At 37.6% G+C, this 27,472-nt stretch overlaps 1 protein-coding gene across 1 annotated transcript in view; it reads left to right on the top strand.

Annotated features, from left to right (window-relative positions):
* LOC113894634 (transmembrane protease serine 11A-like) overlaps positions 1-27,472 on the top strand; it is a 69,553-nt gene that overhangs the window by 30,883 nt on the left and 11,198 nt on the right. Inside the window, exons 4-7 of the mRNA XM_027545307.1 lie at positions 9,997-10,064; positions 11,998-12,158; positions 17,300-17,338; positions 19,276-19,447. Coding sequence (XP_027401108.1) covers positions 9,997-10,064; positions 11,998-12,158; positions 17,300-17,338; positions 19,276-19,447 — 440 coding nt within the window. The remainder of the gene's footprint in view (positions 1-9,996; positions 10,065-11,997; positions 12,159-17,299; positions 17,339-19,275; positions 19,448-27,472) is intronic.

Here is a 27,472-nt window from a genome sequence, read left to right as displayed (position 1 = left end):
GCATTGTTATTCACACTTTATGATAAGAGAATTAAGCTCCTGAAGCTAAAGTCCACAGTTTGTAAATCATGTAGGTGAGATTTGGAGCATATAGGTTAACTCTAACATGTGCTCTGTCCAATAAATTTTTCTACTTGTCAGGAAGGGACTCAACTATAATAGAAAGTTCAATTCTACATCAGTTCTTCTCCCATTTAATTTTTAAATCCATATATATTATAAATCTACGTGTTGTATTAGATCACTTTTACTCAGCCAACACATTGGGATGACATTACTAATTATATAAAGATGTCTTCATCTTTAGTTTCTTCATTTTCTTCTATGAATTTTTTCAATTAAGATATAATTTACATATAACATTGTGTAAGTTTAAGTTGTGAAATTTGATGATATGATACACTTACATTGCAAAATGATTACCACTGTAACATCTCCATCATATCACATAATTATTTCCTTTTTTGGGTGAGAACATTTAAGATCTACTCTCTTAGCAGCTTTAGGATATATAACACAATGTTGTTAAGTATAATCACTACAGTGTACATGAGATCCCAGAGCATATTCATTTTATAACCAGAAGTTTTCAATATTTCCATATTTTCCCCATCCTCTAGCCTCGGTAACTACCGTTCTGCTACCTGTTTCTTTGAGTTCAACTTTTTAGATTCCAGATGTAAGTAACATAGTAAAGTATTTGTCTTTGTTTGACTTATTTCACATAGCATAATGCCCTTAAAATCCATCCATGTTGTCATAAATGGCAGAATTTCATTCTTTCTCATGGCTATAGAGTGTACAGCTAACCTTTGAACAATGCAGGACTGATTTGCAAGGGCCCACTTATATGCAGATTTTTTTTCATTAGTAAATTCAGTAGGATTACATGATTCAACCATAATTGGTGGAATCCATTGATGCAGAGCCATGATTAGAAAGAAAACATTTATATGAGAACTGTGGATATGTAGGGCGAACTATTTGTTTTATGGGGACTTTCAATTGCACAGAGGTTCAGCACCCCTAGCCCCAACATTTTTCAAGGGTCAACTATATCTTTAACCATTTATTTTTTCATGAACAGTTAGGCTGTTTCCATATCTTAGCTATTGTAAATAATGCTGTGAGAAACATGGGAGTGCAAATATCTCTTTGAGATCCTGTTTTAATTTCCTTTGAATGTATATCCAGAAGTTGATCCAACCAGTCCATCCTAAAGGAGATCAGTCCTGAGTGTTCATTGGAAGGATTGATGTTAAAGCTGAAACTCCAATACTTTGGCCACCTGATGTGAAGAGGTGACTCATTGGAAAAGACCCTGATGCTAGGAAAGATTGAAGGCAGGAGGAGAAGGGGACAACAGAGGATGAGATGGTTGGATGGCATCAGCAACTCAGTGGACATGAGTTTGGGTAAACTCCAGGAGTTGCTGATGGACAGGGAGGCCTGGCATGCTGTGGTCCATGGGGTTGCAGAGTCAGACACGACTGAGTGACTGAACTGAACTGAACTGAGGATTGCTGGCTCATATGGTAGTTTATTTTTAATTTTTTGAGGAATGTCCATGCTTTTTTCCAGAGTGGCTATATCAATTTACATTCCCAAAAAGAGTATGTAGGGGTTCCTTTCACCAAAGTCTTGCAGTTTTAGTGTTAAGATCTTTCACCTCCTCGGTTAAATTTATCCCAAGGTATTTTATTGTTTTTGATGCTATTATGAATGAGACTGCTTTATTTATTCTACAGATATTTTGTTGTTAGTGTATAGAAACAAAACTGATTTCTATATGTGAATTCTATATGTTTTATTTCTCCATTGATATATATGCAACTTTGTGGAATTCACTGAGCAGTTCCAACAGCTTCTCAGTGGCATCTTTAAGATTTTCTATGTAAAATTATATTATCTGCAAATAAGGCAATTCTACTTCTTCTTTTCTGGTTTTTATGCTTTTGTTATTTTTCTTGCCTGTTTCCTCTGGCTAGAACTCCTAGTACCACAGTGAATAGGAGTAGTGAGAATGGGCACCATTCTTGTCTAGCTCCTGATCATAGAGGGAAAGTTTTCAGTCTTTTATGGTTGAGTTTGGTGTAAGCTGTGCCTTTGTCACATATGGCCTTTATTGTGTTATGTTCCTTCTACATGTGGTTTGTTTAGTGTTTTTATCTTAAAAGAACCTTGTATTTTTTCAAATGCTTTTTCTGCATCTACTGAGATGATCATATGATTTTCACCTTTCATCCTATTGATGTGTTATGTCACATTTATTGTTTTTGCATATGTTGAACCAACCTTGCATCCCAAAGATTGTTGTTGTTAAGTCACTAAATCATGTCCAACCCTTTGTGACCCCATGGACTACAGTATGCCAGGCTTTCCTGTCTCTCACCATTTCCTAGAATTCATCCAAGTTCATGTCCATTGACTAGATGATGCTATGCAACCATCTCATCCTCTGCCACCCTCTTCTCCTTTTGCTCTCAATCTTTCCTAGCATCAGGGTCTTTTCCAATGAATCGGTTGCTCGCATCAGGTGGCCAAAGTACTAGAGCTTCAGCTTCACCATCAGTCCTTCCAATCAGTATTCAGGGTTGCTTTCCCTTAGGATTGACTGTTTAATCAATTTTTCTCAGAGATAAGTCTCACTTAATTATGGTGTATTATCCTGCCAATATGCTGTTGAATTTTGTTTAATACATCATTGAGAATTTTTGCACCAGGAATATTTGTAGTTTTCTTTTCTCATAGTATCCTTACTGGCTTTGATACCAAGGTAAAGGCTGGCCACTCAATTTGAGTTTGGGAGTGTTCCTTCTTCTCTGATTTTTTGGAAGAGTTTGAGAAGGAATGTCATCAATTCTTATTTAAATGATTGGTAAAATTCACCAGTGAAACCATCAGGTCCTGGACTTTTCCTTTTGAAAAAAGGCTTTTCCTTTTTTATTACTGCTTTATCTCCTTATTCATCATTGGTCTCAGATTTTTTATTTCTTCATGATTCAGTCTTCACTGTATTTTTCGAGAAATGTATCCATTTCTTCTAGATTATCCAATTTGCTGGTGTATAACTGTTCACAGTGGAAAATTCTTAAAGAGATGGGAATACCAGACCACTTGACCTGCCTCCTGAGAAATCTGTATGCAGGTCAAGAAGCAACAGTTAGAACTGGATGTGGACCAACAGACTGGTTCCAAATAGGAAAAGGAGTACGTCAAGGCTGTATATTGTCACCCTGCTTATTTAACTTGATACAGAGTACATCATACGAAATGCCAGGCTGGATGAAGCACAAGCTGGAATCAAGATTACTGGGAGAAATATCAATAACCTCAGTTATGCAGATGACACCACCGTTATGGCAGAAAGTGAAGAAGAACTAAATAGCCTCTTGATGAAAGTAACAGAGGAGAGTGAAAAGTTGGCTTAAAGCTCAACATTCAGAAAATGAAGATCATGGCATCCAGTCAAATCACTTCATGGCAAATAGATGGGGTAAAAATGGAAACAGTGACAGACTTTATTTTGGGGGGCTCCAAAATCACTGCAGATGGTGACTTCAGCCATGAAATTAAAAGACGCTTGCCCCTCGGAAGAAAAGCTATGACCAACCTAGATAGCATATTACAAAGCAGAGACATTACTTTGCCAACAAAGGTCCATCTAGTCAAAGCTATGGCTTTAGTAGTCATGTATGGATGTGAGAAATGGACTATAAAGAAAGCTGAGCACTGAAGAATTGATGCTTTTGAACTGTGGTGTTGGAGAAGACTCTTGAGAGTCCCTTGGACTGCAAGGAGATCCAACCAGTCCATCCTAAAGGAAATCAGTCCTGAATATTCATTGGAAGGACTGATGCTGAAGCTGAAACTCCAATACTTTGGCCACCTGATGCAAAGAACTGACTCACTGGAAAAGACCCTGATGCTGGGAAAGATTGAAGGTGGGAGGAGAAGGGGATGACAGTGGATGAGATGGTTGGATGGCATCACCGGCTCACTAGACATCAGTTTGAATAAGCTCCAGGAGTTGGTGATGGACAAGGAAGGCTGGTGTGCTGCAGTCTATGGAGTCACAAAGAGTCGGACACAACTGAATGGCTGAACTGAACTGAACTGTTCATAGTAGTCTTTATGATCCTTTGTATTTCTGTGTTATAACATCTACTCTTTCATTAGCTTTTCAATTTTTTTATCCTTTCAAAAACACAGCTTAGTTCTGCTGATCTTTTCTATTGTTTTTATGATCTTTATTTTATTTATTTCTGTTCTGATTTTTGATACTTCTTTCCTTCTGCTATCCTTGAGATTAGTTTGTTCTTTTTCTAGTTCCTTGAGGGCTAAAGAGACAAGGAGACCAATAAGTCTCTAAAATCCTGTGAGCACCACCTGTGCTCAAGTTGGCCATGTTGCATATAGGCTTAAGATAATCATTCACAGTTCTTAAATCTTGGATTTTGAAAAAGTCTGGATTTTATATAGATAGTTTAGCAACCTTAAAGGATTTCAATAAGGACTATCAAGATTATCATCCTTATTTTTAAAGGGCAAAGAATATAGACTGCCTTTGGAGAGGGGTAATTATTACACATTGCTTGTACACGTCAGGAATCAAATTACTGAAAAAGTCAACTAGGAGAAAAAATTCCTCTCAAATATTCATGGGCAGTTTTATTTTTTCTCTAGAAGTATTGATCTCAATCTGGCTAAATCTCATTAAAAATGCTAATAAAAACTTCTTGGTAAATAAATGCAAGCAATATTGTTGTTTAGTTGCTAGGTCGTCTCTGACTCTTTTGTGACCCCATGGACTGTAGCCCACCAGGCTCCTTTGCCCATGGAATTTTCCAGGCAAGAATACTGGAGTGGGTTGCCATTTCCTTCTCCAGGGCATCTTTCCAACCTAGGGACTGAATCCGCAATTGAATCTACAGATTCACCTGCTTTGCAGGCAGATTCTTACCACTGAGCCACCAGGTTTGATCCAAATGCAAGGTAAATGCAAGGCTTTCTAATAAATTTTCACTTTCTTTTATTAATTCATTCAAAAAACCATGCTACATTCCTACGTATTGTAGAGTATGAAAAGACTGATTGTCCCTATCCATAAGGAGTTTGCAGTTTAGTAGAGGTCTTCCCTTGTGGCTCAGCTAGTAAAGAATTTGCCTGCAAGCAGGAGACCTGGGTTTGATCCCTGGGTTGGGAAAATCTCCTGGATAAGGGAAAGCCTACCCACTCCAGTATTCTGGCCTGGAGAATTCCATGCACTGTATAGTCCATGAGGTTGAAAGAGTTGGACACGACTGAGTGATTTTCACCTTCAGAGGAGATAATGTATTTGCGTAAGCAACTATATTAAAAGATATAAGAGGGATAAGAACAATTAAGAGAGAAAAAGGAAAGATTACTTTGAGGTTTAAGGAATTAACCCAAAGCAGGTCTTATCTGAAATAGACCTTGAAGGAGATTCAGAAAAGCAGAGCTAGCAGGATGAGAGAGAGAGCCACAGACCAAAGGAATAATCTGAGAAAGGCAAGCATACAGTGAAGCAAGAGCCATGCCTAAGAACAGTGCTCCCAAGCATGAAAGATAATGGTGGTGCTGATGGGTGGCAGTGGGGATCAATGGCAGATGGTGAAAGCATCTAAAATGAAAGACAGGCTACATGTGTGAACAGAGTTAGTTTGGGAATGAGAGCTCAATGGCTGGGTGTGTCTATTTGTTTGAGTTGAAAGCCTCTCCCTAACTCTTTCATTAAACACACAACTAAACTTCAATTGCCCTCTTATAACTTAATCTCAGTTCAACTTCCAGTATTTCAAAATCAGCATACATAAACAGGTACTACCCTGAAAGAGGGTCTTTTGTTCAATGTTAGGAGACTAACTCCAATCACAAAACTGCAAATGCCCCCAAAAGGGAGAAAGATAGATTTATAAATCACTAAATCTATTAAATTATGCAAATAATAAATTTATAACAAGTTGGCACACAGCTTTAAAAAAAGTGTCCTTTGAAACTTCTGAGAATTCAGAATTAGAATGCCAAAGTATTGGCAGATTATTTGATGAAAGAGGCCTTAATCTGCCAGGGAAACATTTTTAGGGGATCTCTAGAAAGCAGATTCATATATAAACTCTATTCAGCAATAAAGTTTACATTCATGTTTTCTCTGATTTCCCCTGTTTTAAATTCCTTTGGCGTAGGAACTTCTTAGCCAGTCTCTGTGCCCCAGTATTTCTCAAACTGTTTTCCTGGCTACAAGGATCACCTTAAGATTGTGGGCTTCACACCAGACCAGGCTATATGGATCACATAAAATTCTGGGCTTCACCCCAGACCCAACCAATGAGACTTTACAGGGACAGGTCCTGGAATTTGAACTATAGAGAAGAAACTTCTATATTTCTGTGATTACAAAAGTTACTTCTACCTAGATTCTTCCTGTGTTATTCTTTTATTGCTTACCTTCCCAGACACCTGAACTATTCAAAGATGGAATGGATGCTGGGGATGGATGTTCTTCTCAGCAGGCGCTTTGCCAGATGAATGATGTCATCTGGAGTCAAAAACTTAATCCAATACTTTTACCGACAAGTCACAAACAGCCAAGGGATCTACTGTGGGTAGAATTTCAGAGGATAACTACAAACCAGACTTCTTTAAATGCCTAAAGAAATTTACTTTTATTCCTTTTAATATTGATCAATTTTCTCCCCTTTGTTTTTGGTTAGCCTTTTCTTTTCTTTTGTATTTCCCCCAGATATTGAGTAACAGGACTGGCTCTGAGTACCACAAGTGAAATGATTAAAATAATATCATTCTTACGAAAACATATCTTACCAAACAAGTTCATTTCTAACATATGAACCCCACATTTCTTCAGCCCATTTAAACTTTTCTTATTTAAAGTCAAATAAGTGTATATTCTGGATACAAGCAATTTCTCTGTTTTCTAAATACTGCCTTGGATAGAAAGTGTAAAAAATATATTACCAAATATATCTTTACAAGTTTTACACTTTAAGTCAATCAACTGTTTATGCTATAACTTATTGTCATATGTTCTTTGATAGAAATTCAAGTAAAATGTACATTATATGTAACAAGGAGGTTGTGTGATTGATAAGAGATGAATGTAAAGACAGAAACCTACATTTAAATCCCAGTTTATTAATCCACATGATGCTAGGGAAATTCACACAATGTCTCCAGGTGTCAGTTCTGTCTTCAAATGAAATAAGAATCAAAAAATTTCTTATTTCATAGTTATTATAAGGAGTAAAGAGTTGGCTTAAAGCTCAACATTCAGAAAACTAAGATCATGGCATCTGGTCCCATCGCTTCATGGGAAATAGATGGGGAAACAGTGTCAGACTTTATTTTGGGGGCTCCAAAATCACTGCAGATGGTGACTGCAGCCATGAAATTAAAAGACGCTTACTCCTTGGAAGAAAAGTTATGACCAACCTAGATAGCATATTCAAAAGCAGAGACATTACTTTGCCAACAAAGGTCCGTCTAGTCAAGGCTATGGTTTTTCCAGTGGTCATGTATGGATGCGAGAGTTGGACTGTGAAGAAGGCTGAGCGCTGAAGAATTGATGCCTTTGAACTGTGGTGTTGGAGAAGACTCTTGAGAATCCCTTGGACTGCAAGGAGATCCAAACAGTCCATTCTAAAAGAGATCAGCCCTGGGATTTCTTTGGAAGGAATGATGCTAAAGCTGAAACTCCAGTACTTTGGCCACCTCATGCGAAGAGTTGACTCATTGGAAAAGACTCTGATGCTGGGAGGGATTGGGGGCAGGGAGAAGGGGACAACAGAGGATGAAATGGCTGGATGGCATCACCGACTCGATGGATGTGAGTTTGAGTGAACTCCAGGAGTTGGTGATGGACAAGGAGGCCTGACGTGCTGCAACTCATGGGGTCACAAAGAGTCAGACACGACTGAGCGACTGAACTGAACTGAACTGACTGAAGGGAGATCATGTATATTTTGTTTCCTAATTAAGCTTTTTATGAATGCCTGATAGTGCTAAGAAAGTCATAACTTATTCCTTGATCTCTGAAACAGTCTTCTTTTTATTTTCATTGAGTTAAACTTTCCCTGTCTCCTCCTTAAGGATTTAGGATGTAGTTTTTTCACATTTGGCTCATCAATCAAATATGAAAATCAGTACCTGGATTCAGATGACACTGGTCACTAGGGGATACTGCAAGCCAAAATCTACATGTGATAAGTCACAGCATCATGGTGCCTTGTTGCTGTTGTTCAGTTGCTAAGTAGTGCCCTATTGTTTGTAACTCTATGGACTGTAGCACACCAGGCTCCTCTGTCCTCCACCAACTCCTAGAGTTTGCTGAAATTTATGTCCACTGAGTCAGCGATAGATCTAATCACTTCATCCTCTGCCGTCTCTTTCGTTTGCCTTCAATCTTGCCCAGCATCAGGGTCTTTTCCAATGACTCGGCACTTCATATCAAGTAGCCAAAGTATTGGAACTTCAGCTTCATCATTAGTCCTTCCAATGAATATTCAATGTTGATTTCCTTTAGGATTGTCTGGTTTGATCTCTGCAGTCCAAGGGACTCTCAAAAGTCTCCTGCAGCACCACCATTTGAAAGCATCAATTCTTTGGTGCTCAACCTTCATATGAACCAACTTTCACATCTGTTCACAAATACTAGAAAAACCATAGGTTTCACTGTACGGACCTTTGTCAGCAAAGTGATGTCGCTGCTTTTTAATACGCTGTCTGCGTTTGTCATGGCTTATCTTCCAAGGAGCAAACATCTTTTAATTTCATGGCTGCAGTCACAGTCTGCAGTGATTTTGGAGCCCAAGAAAATAAAATCTATCACTGCTTCCACTTTTTTCCCTTCTATTTGCCATGAAAGTGATGGAACTGGATGCAATGATCTTAGGTTTTTGAATGTTGAGTTTTAAGGGATCTTTTTCACTCTCCTCTTTCACTCTCATCAAGAGACTCTTTAGTTCCTCTTCATTTTCTGCGATCAGAGTGATGTCACCTGCATATCTGAAAATGAACGTGAAAGTGAAGTTGCACAGTCGTGTCCAGCTCTTTGTGACCCCATGGACTGTAGCCAACCAGGCTCCTCCATCCATGGGATTTTCCAGACAAGAATACTGAAGTGGGTTGCCATTTCCTTCTTCAAGGTCTACTTCCATGTTGACATAAACTGAATAACACAACTTTGACCTAAACCTGCAAGACCACCTTACTCTTTCTTCCCCCCTTGCCCACTCTAGGGCTCACAGTCAACAACAATTAAAAGATCGTTGCCTTTCCTAAATCTCTAATACTTCTTCCCTGTACTCACAATCCAAAGACCTGCAAAGAAATCTGAGACCTGCAATGCCAGGATGGGGTTAACCTGATCCACCGACAGGCTACTATCAAAATGTACCCAGCATTTTATATGTGTTTAATCTTTACAATCCTATGAGTTAGCATATTAACATCTTTGTTTTAGATGTTAGGATACTGAGGCTCAAATTGGCTCAGTAACTTTCCCACAGTCACCCAGTTCACGAGTAACAGAAAATGTTGGCTTCAAACCCAGTACTAAGCCAGGATTCTCTCCACCACCTCTCCAGGACTCCCTCGATATCCCATCTCTGCTCTGCATCTTTCTGCTTCACTTTCTATGGAATTTTAGGAACATAATGTCTACCCCAAACACCTGCATCAACATATTAGAGTCATCTGGGAGATTTTTACAACTACAAATGCCTAGGTTTCCTCAGGGTCATTTATAACCAAAACTCTGGCAGAGGCACCAGCATCTTTAAGTCTTTTTTCTTTTTTCTGCAAATGATTCTGTTGCACTGTTAGATTTGAGAACCAGTGGTTTAAATAATGATATTACTCATGTTAAACATTTTTATTTTGCTTTAACATTTAATCAGTGGTATGTTCTTATTATAAAATATCTTATTAACACATAGTTTCTCTTTATTGTCATAACAGGTGGATGAGACATTTATAGATTCGGCCTTGAACAAGCATTATATCAAGAACCAAGTAGTGAAACTGACGTACGTATGCTTGGGCAAAGGTGACTTCACAGTCTAGAATGACCAAAAGCACGAGAGACAGGAACCTTTATACACTGTTGCCTCTATGAGACTGGCTTTTGGCCAGGATTTCTTATTAATATGATTGCAACAACATTTACCATCATTTTATAAATGCAAAAACTGAGACTTTGGGAAGTTATGTGAAATGTTCAAAATTCCTCAAGTGACAGAACAGGATTCAAATCCTATCAAGTGATGGTAAGGCCTGAGACTACCAGAAACCAGGGCCTTGAGAAAACCCAGCAGCATGTCACTGCATGCACCAAATGGTATTCTTTCAATACATATGTCATTTCAAAAATATTAAGGAGCCAAAGTTGACTACAAAATGAGGTCACAAGTCTTTCCTGTATTGAACCCCTAGTAACAGGAGGCATGCCCAAACACAAAGAAATAAATTTGAAATAAATGTTGAAATAAATTTCCACTTGTGGAGATGGAGGAAGAGACTCATATAGTCTGAGAAATTACTCAGAGGTTTCAGTTGTCTTATTTGGAAAGTTCATAGCAGAACATGTATGTAACATACAAACATATGGGCCTGTGTGACTCATCTTCTTTAAAAAAATGAGAATATCCAGATGGATATATTTGAAGGAAATAATGATCAGTTTTATTACCTATAGGCTAATGCCCTATTGGCAGAATGACTCCAAGTTTCTTACACCTTTACCGAGTAACTAGTGACCTCCAGAAGGATTTTACAATATAAATTTGATACATTTTATGATATCTAGGAGAGGAAAAGCATGTTTTTGCTGAAACTTTCTAGATTTCATGCCCTCCATTTTCAAATTCTGACTTGCCATAACATCCTAGCAAAATTATCATAGCCTTATGCACTCTTTTGAATGTGTAGTCATTATCATTTTGTAAGTTTTTGTGTGGGTGCATTCCACCTAGTAAACCATGTTTTCCCTCTGATTTAAGAAGAGGGAATATTTGCCAATTTGACATAAAATTCTGATTATTTATATCTTCACATTCCAGAGCCTAAATGAACCACAGTATATAAAATCCCTTCAAATCAATACCATTTCCTCTTTTTTTAAAGTCAAGGGATTCAGGAAAATAGGGCTTTCATGCTTTTATAGCTTCGATCTTTTGAAGTGTAAAAATAAGAGATGTGGCAGATCAACATATAGGTTTCCATTTTTTAAAAGACCTTTAACTGTTTGATTTTCATATGTTAAGTATATATGAAAATTCAGCCCCTCAAGTGAAGGGGCTTAAATGTGTTTATATGGAAAAAGTTCAAGGAATTGGATATACTTAATTTGGAGAATACTCAGAGACCAAGAATATCACTGTCTTCAAATATTACACATGGAAGAGAGGACTGATGTTGTATGTATGTCCCAACTGGTAGACATAAGCCTACGGAATGGAAGCTTTAGGGAGATATGTTCAACTCCAAGTGAAGAACTCTCTTAAAATCAAAGCTGACCAAACAGAAATAGCCTCTTTATGGAAGTAAATTTCTCATTCTTTTAATTACTTGCTGGGATGAGATGACCACTTATCATGGAAGCTTAGAGCTAACGAAGGTATCACATGAGTGATAGATCAAAGACACCACTGAAGTTTTTTCCAATATTCAGGGTTTATGATTTTGCTGACAACATTTTAGTGTCTGAGTCTTATACAAATGCTATAACAAGCCTTCAAATTAATGGCAAAATTCACTTAAAGCAAAAAGAGAACATGAAGAGAGAATATATGAAACAATCTTGAGTCAGAGTGACATAAATGAGTAGCAATGTGAGATAATCAGCTGCTGACACTTTCAATTGAGGCATAATTCAAGGGAATAAAATACAAAAAAAAAAAAGAGTGTAGGATAATACTGGATGTATTCTTTGAACAAGTACCTTTCTATTCTGTGTCACAGTCCAGAGGAAGATGGGATGACAGTAGATGTCATTATGGTATTCCAGTTCCCCTCTGCTGAGTCAAGTGCAGTGAGAAATAGGAAAATCCGCAGCATCTTAGATGAGAAGATAAGGAACACCAGAGCCTTGTCAATAAACACCTCATCAGTTGAAGTTAATGGTAAGTAGGTACCTTTCATGGAGAAGGCAATGGCACCCCACTCCAGTACTCTTGCCTGGAAAATTCCATGGATGGAGGGGCCTGGTGGGCTATAATCCATGGGGTCGCTAGAGTTGGACATGACTGAGCGACTTCACTTTCACTTCTCACTTTCATGCATTGGAGAAGGAAATGGCAACCCACTCCAGTGTTCTTGCCTGGAGAATCCCAGGGAGGGGGGAGCCTGGTGGCTACCATCTATGGGGTCACACAGAGTCGGACACGACTGAAGCGACTTAGCAGGTACCTTTCTACGTGATGTGAAGTTCTCTATTAAGTCCATTTTATGTCTAATCATAAATTTATTTACTATTATTTCCATTCCAAATAATAGCTAGAATTCAAATGAAAAAAAATTCAAGTTAAAAAAGTGACTTTCAAAGGTTTTATTGTTCTCTGATAAAAGCATATCTGAAATTAGTCAAGTGGCTTTTCCTGTAGTAATTGACTGGCACTCATCCTGAAATAAAAGCAAACCTTTACCACTAACAGAGTTCATCTGATCCAGTCACTGCCTCCATGACTAGCAATTGAAAACACCAAGTGTTGAGCAATGGCTGTTTTTCTGTTTCAGAAACATAAACCCAGTTGCTGCCCTTTAAAAAAAAGAATAGTTTCTGTGAATAGTGTAATTGTGAAGTTTGTGTTAACTTTTTTCCTGTGGGCATTTGGGAAAATGGTAAACTAACTTTGGAGCCAGTAAAGCCATCTTACAAGTAATGATTAAAAAAAATCACAAAACTAGAAATCATAGGAACCATTTTATCATCATTGCTTCTTTAAAAGAAGTAACTTTTACCGAGGCCCTTCTCTACGCCTTTTACATGCAGCATTTAACATCTTTATTCTTATGAATTAGGCAAATTCATCTTTAGAGATGTGAGAGAGGGGCTTTAGACCTTCTATCTATAGTGAAAGGACTCTGGTAACTAAAAAGGGCAAAGATTTAGTTAAGGACTCCAGTAATTAAAAAGGGCAGAGATTCAAGTCTATTGATAGATTGCTAATTTCTTGAGAAGCTTTATGCAGAAAAAAAAAAAGTGTTCTTTGGTCAAACACTTTTTAGAAATGCAGTCTACAATATTGATCTCTTAGAAATTCACCCCGTATATTAGCATACCAAAAACTCTCAGGAGTCCAGCCAGACAGAAACCTGTTTGAAAGCGAAAGTGAAAGTCACTCAGTCCTGTCCGAGTCTTTGCGACCCCGTGGACTATAGTCTGCCATGCTCCTCTGTCCATGGAATTCTCCAGGCAAGTATACTGGAGTAGGTTGCTGTTTCCTTCTTCAGGGGATCTTCCCAACCCAGGGATTGAACCCAGGTCTCCTGTATCACAGATGGGTTCTTTACCATCTAAGCCACTAGTGAAACCTGAAAACCTGTTTACCCCTGTTCATTAAGCTGCTTCGACAAGTATCTATTCCTGAAAGACAAGTACAGATTTCCCCTACACATTCCAGTGGACACCAGACTTAAGAGTCACAGAAGAGAATCAGAGTAAGTGTGATTCATATCAGACATGAAACAGAAAGCCCTGCCCTTTCAAGGGTCTGGCTGACTCTTTAGGAGGAAACCTGACCAGGAAATAAAATCTGTGGGAATGGGATGGGCAGGGATTTGCTGATGAGACAGAGTCAGTTAGTCAGGAAATGAACCCGGGGACCTCTCCCAACCCAGAAGGGAAGAACCTCTCAAGGGCTTAATCCACCTTCTTTGTTTTCTCCTTTGTGGAGAAACAAATGAATCGAGGTTGTGAAATAGTGGAAGTTCTGATAAGTTACAAGATGTGTTCTACATAATTTTAAATAACCAGTTAATTTGGAAGGAACTTAAAAGCCTGAGCTATCTGAAACCAGAAATGAAGCATGAAGTGGTCATCAGGTATCTGGGCTTTTTGTTTCTTATAGGTCAGCTTGTGACCTGTAGTCTGTTTTAATGTCTATAGTACATTAAAGGGCAGGATGTGCTGATGAAGAACCTGATTTGAGAGTTACCTGATTCTAACTCTACTGAGTCACTACAGGACTACCCAAGTTCTGGAAAGGACTTGTATTTACAAAGTCCACCAAAGGGCTACCATGCCTTGTCCTCCACTTTCTCATCTATAATCTTGCAAATATAATATTTGTTCTTCCTGAAGTCACAGAAATATCAAGAGGTGGGAGGGGGGTTCAGGAAGGGGAACACATGTACACCTGTGGCAGATTCATGTTGATGTATGGCAAAACCAATACAATACTGTAAAGTAAAAAAAAAAAAAAGCAATGTTAGTAAGTTACAAAAAAAAAGAATATATACAAGGAAACAGAAAATATAATATTGAACATATAGGCTATTAGAAAGCTAGAAAATTGTGCATATGCTTTGGAAACCTGAAAACATTAATGCAAATAATTGGTAGTAGAAAAACCTAGAAGCCCGAATGTTTCCAAATTTCCAAATGTGAAAAGAGCAGCATTTACTAGTACTTAGGAAAGGCTCACTTGGTAGAAAACTGATTAGAATCCTAAGGCAATCCTTGTAGACAAAAAAACTGCTCTCCAGCAATACTTAATTTGGGGGATTTCAAATGAATGGAAAATTGCAGAAATTCTAGACAAAGTCTAGAAATAACATTGCAGCCCCAGATTTATCCATAATCTGGCAAGAATCTGTGTTTTGGTTTGACAAATAACTGTGCAGTATGCGCCCTTCCTGTGATGTGATGTCAGAACAAAACTAATATCGACTCCTTTGAATTGCAAATGCCATGGATGTGGAAGAGCTGCTCATCACCCATGGGCTGTTGATGTGGGCCCCAGTCCTCACCATTTTACTTGTAGTGTGTTCAGCCCTGAATACCATTACTGTCAACTCAGAAGTGTGTTAGAGGGTCATGTTCAAAACTAAGGTGTTAGTGTTTGTTTTCACTCCTAAACATAGAAAGTAAAACCATTTTGTCAAAATTGGTAATTTGCAATAGTCAGTCACTTGTATATGGGCAGTTTATTTCCAGGTATAATCATTCTGTATAAAATTCTTTCCTCGAAAATCCAATGAAACTCCCAACTATTACATGTACCCTGGTCTCATTCCTGGAAAAGGGCTGAGTTGCATTTTGCTCAAACTAAGCAGAAGAAGCTCTAACTGAAGAATTCTAAATTTATACCATTGTAATGCATTACTAACATGGGGCATATTCAAATACCTCATTTTATTTCACTTCACTTTATTGCACTTCACAGATGCTGTGTTTTTACAAATTGAAGGTTTGTGGCAATTCTGTGTCAGATGATAGTTAGCATGCTTTAGCAGTAAAGTACTTTTTAATTAAGGTATGTATATTGCCTTTTAGGACATAATGCACACTTAATGGACTACAGAATGGTGTAAACATAAACTTTTAAATGCACTGAGAAACAAAAAATATTTTGACCTGCCTTATTGTGATATTTGCCTATTGCAGTGGTCTCAAACTGAACCCACAAAATCTCCAAAGTATGCTTATAATTTAAAAAAATAAAACAAGAAATTTACTACCTTAAAACTACATTTGACCAAAAACTGAGTTTCTTCTATAAATAAAGACTGAGGATCTGTACTGAGCAACTGATTCTTCACTATATAATGATTTAGTCATGCCTTTTATGAGTTTATTGGATATTCTCCAGAGCTCCCACTTTGTATAGTTCATCATCATTAGTTTCCCAAGTGAAATTTATAGAAGGTAAGTGGAAAGAAACATTCTTATTATGCATAATGGGAAGTTAAATGTAGAGAATGTGAGTCTGAGACATGTACCACTGGTAGAAATAAGTAAAACCATCCATCCTCATTCTACCTATTAAGCACTTTTATTTTGAAAACCATCCCACTTTTCATACAACCATTCATCAACTTAATTTTATTTATTTTTTTAATTTTATTTTATTTTTAAACTTTACATAATTGTATTAGTTTTGCCAAATATCAAAATGAATCCATCACAGGTATACATGTGCTCCCCATCCTGAACCCTCCTCCCTCCTCCCTCCCCATACCATCCCTCTGGGTCGTCCCAGTGCACTAGCCCCAAGCATCCAGTATCGTGCATTGAACCTGGACTGGCATCTCGTTTCATACATGATATTTTACATGTTTCAATGCCATTGTCCCAAATCTTCCCACCCTCTCCCTCACCCACAGAGTCCATAAGACTGTTCCATACATCAGCGCATCAACTTAATTTTAAATGTTTGTATTTCCTTTATCAGGTTACCAACTTTGTTGGAAATGACAGAATTTTATCTTAGATTCTGTCCAATAATTAGCCTCTACCAGTATCCAGCAGGTGTTTGATAACAATATATAGTAGTTTATTCCTCAGGGAGGGGAACATTTTGATAATTTAAGAACTGTGTTTTAGAAGTATTTTAAATATACTTTCTGTGGTAGTTTTCAAAGTTTTTTTTTTTTTCATCCTTAAACCCTTGCACCAAAGAAAGGCTTATGTGAAATCTTAAACAGAAAAGATAAAAGCAGACTTGTTCTAGTTGAGGCTGAGTTTGAACCTAAAGACTCCATCAGTTGTTCCCTCTTTCCCTACTTTCTCTATATACTTAAGTAAAATCCAAAGATTTATCCTAAGCCATTGGAAAGCCACTGTTCTGTATTACTACAAATGATTTGTGGGTTTTGATTATGTATATTTGAGCCTTAATCATTCACTGCTTATTGCCTATATGTGCAGTGCTTAGTCACTCAGTCGTGTCCGACTCTTTGCGACCCCATGGACTGTAGCCCACCAGGCTCCTCTGTCCATGGGAACTCTCCAGGCAAGAATACTGGACTGGGTTGCCATGCCCTCCTCCAGGGGATCTTCCCAACTCAGGGATTGAACCCAGATCTCCCACAGTGCAGGAGAATTCTTTGCCATCCGAGCCACCAGGAAAGCCTAGAGATTGCCTATAAATCTCTACCAAAACCATACATATATCCTGTTATATCAGCTGTTTTCCTGACTCATCCATACGCTCAAATTTCTGTACTCCATATATGATGAATATTCTCTGATAATTTCTGGTCATTGAGACCAACTAGGAGAATATCAAATTATCATTCTTTGTTCTATCTTGTTTTTCAGCAATGAGTTCATCAACAGGGAAGCTAACTGTCCAAGCATGTAAGTCTAGTTAGCTTATAAACACAAGTTCCATTTCCATCTCAGAAAGGATATCTTCAAATATTAGCTCATAATTTCCCACTCATTTTCCACATTTTCTTTTGGAGAGAATAACAATTGTGTAACAAATGAAAATACTTTTTTTTTCCTAACTCTAAAACCAAACTTTTTTGTCATCTTCAAGAAAAATATTTTACATGGTGGAAATCTAGGAGCAATTTGAAGAAATTTTATATTTCTGATTTGGAATAAATGGACTTGCCTTGATAATTTTTAAATGCTACTAATTATGCTTTCTACTGAGAAGTAAAATAATGAGAAAATGATAAATGGAAAAGAGATAGACCCCTTTACTTGTGATTGTCTATACAATTTACTGATCATACTCGTCTTCATGGTTGACAGCAGCTCTACTCACTCACTTCATATCATCACTTGCTTCATATCACTGTGGCCTAAATTTTGAAAGAATTTTTTTAAAGTGGTGATGACTTTGAGCAAAGGTGTTCATTCATTTTCATCTGTCTTGCAAATATACTATATATTTTTATTCATTCAATAAATATCCTTTTAAAATCTATCAAGTGCCAGAAAGTTAATACAAGTGTCACTAAGACATGATTCCTCCTCTAAAATTAAGGGTTTGAATTTAGAGGAAAACATAAATAAATCAGGAAATGTTAAAACAGTGTGATAAATGCTATGACAGAGATAGTGCAGTGAAAGTTAATCACAGAGTCAGCTAACCTGACTTGGTCTTGTGGGGTCTGAAAGTAATCCTTGAGACAGGAGAAAGGAAGGACCACACAAATCAAGTGATAAGTGGGATGAATGTCCTGGGCAGGGAGAATAGTATGTAAAAATGTCTCTAGAAAAGCAAGAATATGATCACTTCTTATAAATGAAAAATATCAGTGTGGCTGTAATATAGGATTGGGGGTTGGGGACATGAGAAAGGGGTGTGATTAATAGTCATCAAGGACCAGAATCATGCTAAAACATTTCAACTTTATCTGGAATAAAAAGTCACTAAAGGGTTTTAGACACAACAGAAAGGCCACTGGGGTTCCAGGGTGGAGAATGGATTGGAGGAGCAACACTGGAGGCAAGGAGATGATCAGGGAAGCTGTTGCAGTCCTCCAGGTGAGAAAAACAGTAGTCTAAACTAGAGATGGCAGTGATGGGGATTTCTAAACGACCAGCCACAGTAGCAGTGTCATCAGTACCAGTAAAGTGAATTTCCTCTTTGATACTTAATTTTTTGGAATAAAAATTGAACCTACCATATTTTATTTATTAGCAGCATGCTTTATTTATTTATTTATTTATTTTTTAGCAGCATGCTTTAAACAGGCTTCATTCTTAGCAGGAATCCTAAGCAGCAAACTAATCTCTGATCTGACACACATAATAGAGTACTTATTTATCCCCACCTATAGTGAATGTGATATTTATGTGGAAATATAGAGTCCTCCATCCTAAAGAGCAAGGGACTGGTCATGAGAGAAGGAGTTCCAATTATCCAGATGTTCTGGGAGCTCCTACTAAGATTATTGTTTCCTAGTTTTAGGTGATCCCACCATGTTATTTTGACATAAAAGTCCTCACCAGAAGAACTGATCAGAGAAGTAATTGCCAATTCCTCGGAACTCCTTCTCTCATACACTTTTCTGAGTGACTAGTTCCTCAAGTGGCATGGTTAATGCATCATGTGTCGATACTTCTCAGACTTATGTAGGTAGCTTCAGTGGGCAATGTATATCCATTCTATAAATAGAGGGAGTGAGCAAAACATCAATGAGGAGAAGGTGGATATTAATATTGTACATGTTTATATAATGACTGATGGAAACATTGCACTGCAGCACTCTACTAATTTCTCTGTATCAAGAGTTATAGAGACATTTCTTATAATTTAACAATCGCATCTCTTTCAGGTTGTGGTAAACGAGTTGTTCCATTAGTAAGCAACAGAATAATGTCCGGAGAGATCGCGGGCAAGGCTGCCTGGCCTTGGCAAGCTTCTCTTCAGCATAATAAAATACATCAGTGTGGGGCCACCTTGATTAGTAATACTTGGCTTGTTACTGCAGCGCACTGCTTTAAGAAGTAAGTGATTGATGTTACTACTACTTAAAAAACCATCTGAGTTTTATTGTCTTCTGAGTAATAATCAACATCCCCAAGTACTGCTGAGGTAAAATAAGAAAAGCATCTTTCATGTCTTTTTCTAAAGTATAGTGTTATACTTGAACTTATTTGGAAAGTTCCTAAGGGGAGTAGTCACAATCCTGCTGCTGCTGCTAAGTCGCTTCAGTCATGTCCGACTCTTCGCGACCCCATGGACTGCAGCCTACCAGGCTCCTCTGCCCATGGGATTTTCCGGGCAAGAATACTGGAGTGGGTTGCCATTGCCTTCTCCGAGTCACTATCCTAGTATATGCTAATCAGGTGCTTAGGGTTTTAAATAAAGAAATTATGGCTAAAGAAGGTTTGGATATAACACTGGTGGTGAAAATGTAAATTGGTGCAGCCAGTATGAAAAACACTATGGAAGTTCCTTTAAAAAAAAAAAACTACAAATTGAGTTGCCACATGATCTAGCAATCCCACTCCTGGGCATATATCCAGAGAAAACCCTAATTCTAAAAGATACACGCACCCCATGTTCATTGCAACACTACTTACAGTAGTGCCAAGACACGGAAGCAACCTAAATGTCTGTCAACATATGAGTGGATAAAAAAGATGTAGTATATATGTACAATGGACTAGTATTCAGCCATAAAAAAAGAATGAAATAATGGCATTTGCAGCAACATAGATGGACCTAGAGATTATCATACTAAGCAAAGTAAGTCAGAGAAAGACAAATATCATATGATGTCACTTATATGTGAAATCTTTAAAAAGATACAGATGAACTTATTTACAAAACAGAAGCAGACTCACAGACATACAAAACAAACCTACAGTTATCAAAGAGGAAAAGTGGGGAGGGATAAATTAAGACTTTGGTATTAACAGATACTCACTACCATATATAAAATAGATAAACAACAAAGACCTACTGTGTAGCACAAAGAGCTATATTCAATGACTTGTAATAACTTACAGTGTAAAAGAATCTGAAAAAAGAATATATATAACTGAATCATTTGATGCATTTCCAAAACATTTTGAGTGAGTAAAAGTCGTTCAGTTGTGTCTGACTCTCTACAGCCCGCCAGGTTCCTCTGTCCACAGGGATTCTCCAGGCAAGAATACTGGGAATTACCATACCCTCCTCCAAGGGATCTTCCCAACCCAGGGATCGAACCCAGGTCTCCCACATTGCAGGTGGATTCTTTACTGTCTGAGCCACCAGGGAAGCCCAAAATATTATACATCAAATATAATTCAATCATTTTTTTAAAAAGAAATAATTAGGTGGATAAACAAGTATCTATATGCACAGCATCTGTATCTTTGCCTATTCCTCTTCAATGATGTTAGTTCAGTTAATTAGTTAAGGAACATTAGTCAGTTCAGTTCAGACGCTCAGTCATATCTGGTTCTTTGAGACCCCATGGACTGTAGCATTCCAGTCTTTCCTGTCCATCACCAACTCCTGGAGCTTGCTCAAACTCATATCCATCAAGTTGGTGATGCCATCCAACCATCTCATCCTCTGTCATCCCCTTCTCCTCCTTCAATCTTTCCCAGCATCAGGCAGGATCTTTTCTAAGGAGTCAATTCTTTGCATCAGGTGGTCAAAGTACTGGAGCTTCAGCTTCAATATTAGTCCTTCCAATTAATAGTCAGGACTGATTTCCTTTTGGATTGACTGGTTTGATCTCCTTGCAGTCCAAGGGACTCTCAAGAGTCTCCTCCAACACCACAGTTCAAAAGCATCAAGTCTTCAGCATTCAGCTTTCTTTATGGTCCAACTCTCACATCCATACTTGACTACTGGAAACACCATAGCCTTGACTAGATGGACCTTTTTTGCTCTCTAGGTTGGTCATAGTTTCTCTTCCAAGGAGCAAGTGTCTTTTAAATTCATGGCTGTACTCACCATCTGCAGTGATTTGGGAACCCAAGAAAATAAAGTCTCTCACTATTTCCATTGTTTCCCCATCTATTTGCCATGAAGTGATGGGACCGGATGCCATGATCTTAGTTTTCTGAATGTTGAGTTTTAAGCCAGCTTTTTCACTCTCCCCTTTCACTTTCATCAAGAGGCTCTTTAGTTCTTCACTTTCTGCCATAAGGATGGTGTCATCTGCATATCTGAGGTTATTGATATTTATCCCAGCAATCTTGATTCCAGCTTGTGCTTCATCCAGCCTGGCATTTCACATGATGCACTCTGCATATAAGTTAAATAAGCAGGGTGACAATATACAGCCTTGACGTACTCCTTTTTCAATTTGTAGCCAGTCTGTTGTTCCATGTCCAATTCTAACTGTTGCTTCTTAACCTGCACACAGATTTCTCAAGAGGCAGGCAAGGAGGTGGATAGTTGCCAAGGAACTTTAATCTTATTATTAATCATAGGTTTTACAGGGAGATGGTATCGAATAAAGAACAGAGAGAGTCAAACAGACATGTGATACTAGGCATATAATTTAAAACATCTAGGCTCTATTTTCCTTAAGTATAAAACAAAGCCTTTACTAGAAGACCTCTCATTACTAGATGATCTTTCCAATCCCTACATGTGCCATGATCCACCAGCTTCTCAAGCCGACAAGCTAGAAGTCACTCACAATCATCTCTCATAGGACCCCGACAGCTTTACCTAACCCACTCTTACCTTCTAACAGTCTAGTCTCTGGAAAGAACCAATGTGATTTTTTTTTAATTTTATTTTATTTTTAAACTTTACAATATTGTATTAGTTTTGCCAAATATCGAAATGAATCCACCACTGGTATACATGTATTCCCCATCCTGAACCCTCCTCCCTCCTCCCTCCCCATACCATCCCTCTGGGTCGTCCCAGTGCACTAGCCCCAAGCATCCAGTATTGTGCATTGAACCTGGACTGGTGACTCGTTTCATACATGATATTATACATGTTTCAATGCCATTCTCCAAAATCATCCCACCCTCTCCCTCTCCCACAGAGTCCATAAGACTGATCTATACATCAGTGTCTCTTTTGCTGTCTCGTACACAGGGTTATTGTTACCATCTTTCTAAATTCCATATATATGCATTAGTATACTGTATTGGTGTTTTTCCTTCTGGCTTACTTCACTCTGTATAATAGGCTCCAGTTTCATCCACCTCATTAGAACTGATTCAAATGAATTCTTTTTAATGGCTGAGTAATACTCCATTGTGTATATGTACCACTGCTTTCTTATCCATTCATCTGCTGATGGACATCTAGGTTGCTTCCATGTCCTGGCTGCGATGAACATTGGGGTACATGTGTCTCTTTCCCTTCTGGTTTCCTCAGTGTGTATGCCCAGCAGTGGGATTGCTGGATCATAAGGCAGTTCTATTTCCAGTTTTTTAAGGAATCTCCACACTGTTCTCCATAGTGGCTGTACTAGTTTGCATTCCCACCAACAGTGTAAGAGAGTTCCCTTTTCTCCACACCCTCTCCAGCATATATTGCTTGTAGACTTTTTGATCGCAGCCATTCTGACTGGCGTGAAATAGTACCTCATAGTGGTTTTGATTTGCATTTCTCTGATAATGAGTGATGTTGAGCATCTTTTCATGTGTTTGTTAGCCATCTGTATGTCTTCTTTGGAGAAATGTCTATTTAGTTCTTTGGCCCATTTTTTGATTGGGTCATTTATTTTTCTGGAGTTGAACTGTAGGAGTTGCTTGTATATTTTTGAGATTAGTTGTTTGTCAGTTGCTTCATTTGCTATTATTTTCTCCCATTCTGAAGGCTGCCTTTTCACCTTGCTAATAGTTTCCTTTGTTGTGCAGAAGCTTTTAAGTTTAATTAGGTCCCATTTGTTTATTTTTGCTTTTATTTTCAATATTCTGGGAGGTGGGTCATAGAGATCCTGCTGTGATGTATGTCGGAGAGTGTTTTGCCTATGTTCTCCTCTAGGAGTTTTATAGTTTCTGGTCTTACATTTAGATCTTTAATCCATTTTGAGTTTATTTTTGTGTATGGTGTTAGAAAGTGGTCTAGTTTCATTCTTTTACAAGTGGTTGACCAGTTTTCCCAGCACCACTTGTTAAAGAGATTGTCTTTAATCCATTGTATATTCTTGCCTTCTTTGTCAAAGATAAGGTGTCCATAGGTGTGTGGATTTATCTCTGGGCTTTCCATTTTGTTCCATTGATCTATATTTCTGTTTTTGTGCTAGTACCATACTGTCTTGATAACTGTGGCTTTGTAGTAGAGCCTGAAGTCAGGTAGGTTGATTCCTCCAGTTCCATTCTTCTTTTTCAAGATAGCTTTGGCTAATCGAGGTTTTTTGTATTTCCATACAAATTGTGAAATTATTTGTTCTAGCTCTGTGAAGAATACCGTTGGTAGCTTGATAGGGATTGCATTGAATCTATAAATTGCTTTGGGTAGCATACTCATTTTCACTATATTGATTCTTCCAATACATGAACATGGTATATTTCTCCATCTATTAGTGTCCTCTTTGATTTCTTTCACCTGTGTTTTATAGTTTTCTATATATAGGTCTTTAGTTGCTTTAGGTAGATATATTCCTAAGTATTTTATTCTTTCCATTGCAATGGTGAATGGAATTGTTTCTTAATTTCTCTTTCTGTTTTCTCATTATTAGTGTATAGAAATGCAAGGGATTTCTGTGTGTTGACTTTATATCCTGCAACTTTGCTATAATCATTGATTAGTTCTAGTAATTTTCTGGTGGAGTCTTTAGGGTTTTCTATGTAGAGGATCATGTCATCTGCAAATAGTGAGAGTTTTACTTCTTCTTTTCCAATCTGGATTCCTTTTATTTCTTTTTCTGCTCTGATTGCTGTGGCCAAAACTTCCAGAACTATGTTGAATAGTAATGGTGAAAGTGGGCACCCTTGTCTTGTTCCTGACTTTAGAGGAAATGCTTTCAATTTTTCACCATTGAGGATAATGTTTGCTGTGGGTTTGTCATAGATAGCTTTTATTATGTTGAGGTATGTTCCTTTTATTCCTGCTTTCTGGAGAGTTTTTATCATAAATGGATGTTGAATTTTGTCAAAGGCTTTCTCTACATCTATTGAGATAATCATATGGTTTTTATTCTTCAATTTGTTAATGTGGTGTATTACATTGATTGATTTGTGGATATTGAAGAATCCTTACATCCCTGGGATAAAGCCCACTTGGTTATGGTGTATGATCTTTTTAATGTGTTGTTGGATTCTGATTGCTAGAATTTTGTTAAGGATTTTTGCATCTATGTTCATCAGTGATATTGGCCTGTAGTTTTCTTTTTTTGTGTGGGATCTTTGTCAGGTTTTGGTATTAGGGTGATGGTGGCCTCATAGAATGAGTTTGGAAGTTTACCTTCCTCTGCAATTTTCTGGAAGAGTTTGAGCAGGATAGGTGTTAGCTCTTTTCTAAATTTTTGGTAGAATTCAGCTGTGAAGCCGTCTGGACCTGGGCTTTTGTTTGCTGGAAGATTTTTGATTACAGTTTCAATTTCCGTGCTTGTGATGGGTCTGTTAAGTTTTTCTATTTCTTCCTGGTCGAGTTTTGGAAAGTTGTACTTTTCTAAGAATTTGTCCGTTTCTTCCACGTTGTCCATTTTATTGGCATATAATTGTTGATAGTAGTCTCTTCTGATCCTTTGTATTTCTGTGTTGTCTGTTGTGATCTCTCCATTTTCATTTCTAATTTTATTGATTTGATTTTTCTCCCTTTGTTTCTTGATGAGTCTGGCTAATGGTTTGTCAATTTTATTTATCCTTTCAAAGAACCAGCTTTTGGTTTTGTTTATTTTTGCTATGGTCTCTTTTGTTTCTTTTGCATTTATTTCTGCCCTAATTTTAAAAATTTCTTTCCTTCTACTAACCCTGGGGTTCTTCATTTCTTCCTTTTCTAGTTGCTTTAGGTGTAGAGTTAGGTTATTTATTTGACTTTTTTCTTGTTTCTTAAGGTATGCCTGTATTGCTATGAACTTTCCCCTTAGGTCTGCTTTTACAGTGTCCCACAGGTTTTGGGTTGTTGTGTTTTCATTTTCATTAGTTTCTATGCAAATTTGGATTTCTTTTTTTATTTCTTCTGTGATTTGTTGGTTATTCAGCAGTGTGTTGTTCAGCCTCCATATGTTGGAATTTTTAATAGTTTTTCTCCTGTAATTAAGATCTAATCTTACTGCATTGTGGTCAGAAAAGATGTTTAAATGATTTCTATTTTTTTGAATTTACCAAGGCTAGATTTATGGCCCAGGATGTGATGTATCCTGGAGAAGGTTCCATGTGCGCTTGAGAAAAGGTGAAATTCATTGTTTTGGGATGAAATGTCCTACAGATATCAATTAGGTCTAACTGGTCTATTGTATCGTTTAAAGTTTGTGTTTCCTTGTTAATTTTCTGTTTAGTTGATCTATCCATAGGTGTGAGTGGGGTATTAAAGTCTCCCACTATTATTGTGTTATTGTTAATTTCTCCTTTCATACTTGCTAGCATTTGTCTTACATACTGCAGTGCTCCCATGTTGGGTGCATATATATTTATAATTGTTATAACTTTTTCTTGGATTGATCCTTTGATCATTATGTAGTGACCATCTTTGTCTCTTTTCACAGCCTTTGTTTTAAAGTCTATTTCATCTGATATGAGTATTGCTACTACTGCTTTCTTTTGGTCCCTATTTGCATGGAAAATCTTTTTCCAGCCCTTCACTTTCAGTCTGTATGTGTCCCCTGTTTTGAGGTGGGTCTCTTGTAGACAACATATGTAGGGGTCTTGTTTTTGTATTCATTCAGCCAGTCTTTGTCTTTTGGTTGGGGCATTCAACCCATTTACATTTAAAGTAATTACTGATCAGTATGATCCCGTTGCCATTTACTTTATTGTTTTGGGTTCGAGTTTATACACCATTTTTGTGTTTCCTGTCTAGAGAATATCCTTTAGTATTTGTTGGAGAGCTGGTTTGGTGGTGCAGAATTCTCTCAGCTTTTGCTTGTCTGAGAAGCTTTTGATTTCTCCTTCATATTTGAATGAGATCCTTGCTGGGTACAATAATCTGGGCTGTAGATTATTTTCTTTCATCATTTTAAGTATGTCTTGCCATTCCCTCCTGGCTTGAAGAGTTTCTATTGAAAGATCAGCTGTTATCCTTATGGGAATTCCCTTGTGTGTTATTTGTTGATTTTCCCTTGCTGCTTTTAATATTTGTTCTTTGTGTTTGATCTTTGTTAATTTGATTAACATGTGTCTTGGGGTGTTTTGCCTTGGGTTTATCCTGTTCAGGACTCTCTGGGTTTCTTGGACTTGGGTGATTATTTCCTTCCCCATTTTAGGGAAGTTTTCAACTATTATCTCCTCAAGTATTTTCTCATGGTCTTTCTTTTTGTCTTCTTCTTCTGGGACCCTTATGATTTGAATGTTGTAGTGTTTAATATTGTCTTGGAGGTCTCTGAGATTGTCCTCATTTCTTTTAATTCGTTTTTCTTTTATCCTCTCTGATTCATTTATTTCTACCATTCTATCTTCTAATTCACTAATCCTATCTTCTGCCTCTGTTATTCTATTATTTGTTGCCTCCAGAGTGTTTTTAATTTCATTTATTGCATTATTCATTATATATTGACTCTTTTTTATTTCTTCTAGGTCCTTGTTAAACCTTTCTTGCATCTTCTCAATCCTTGTCTCCAGGCTATTTATCTGTGATTCCATTTTAGTTTCAAGATTTTGGATCAATTTCACTATCATTATTCGGAATTCTTTATTAGGTAGATTCCCTGTCTCTTCCTCTTTTGTTTGGTTTGGTGGGCATTTATCCTGTTCCTTTACCTGCTGGGTATTCCTCTGTCTCTTCATCTTGTTTAAATTGCTGAGTTTGGGGTGTCCTTTCTGTATTCTGGCAGTTTGTGGAGTTCTCTTTATTGTGGCGTTTCCTCACTGTGTGTGGGTTTGTACAGGTGGCTTGTCAAGGTTTCTTGGTTAGGGAAGCTTGTGTCGGTGTTCTGGTGGGTGGAGCTATATTTCTTC

This window comes from Bos indicus x Bos taurus, chromosome 6 (assembly GCF_003369695.1).
Source record: "Bos indicus x Bos taurus breed Angus x Brahman F1 hybrid chromosome 6, Bos_hybrid_MaternalHap_v2.0, whole genome shotgun sequence".
In the NCBI taxonomy this organism is placed as follows: Eukaryota; Metazoa; Chordata; class Mammalia; order Artiodactyla; family Bovidae; genus Bos; species Bos indicus x Bos taurus.
This window is presented reverse-complemented; position numbering and strand designations above follow the sequence as displayed.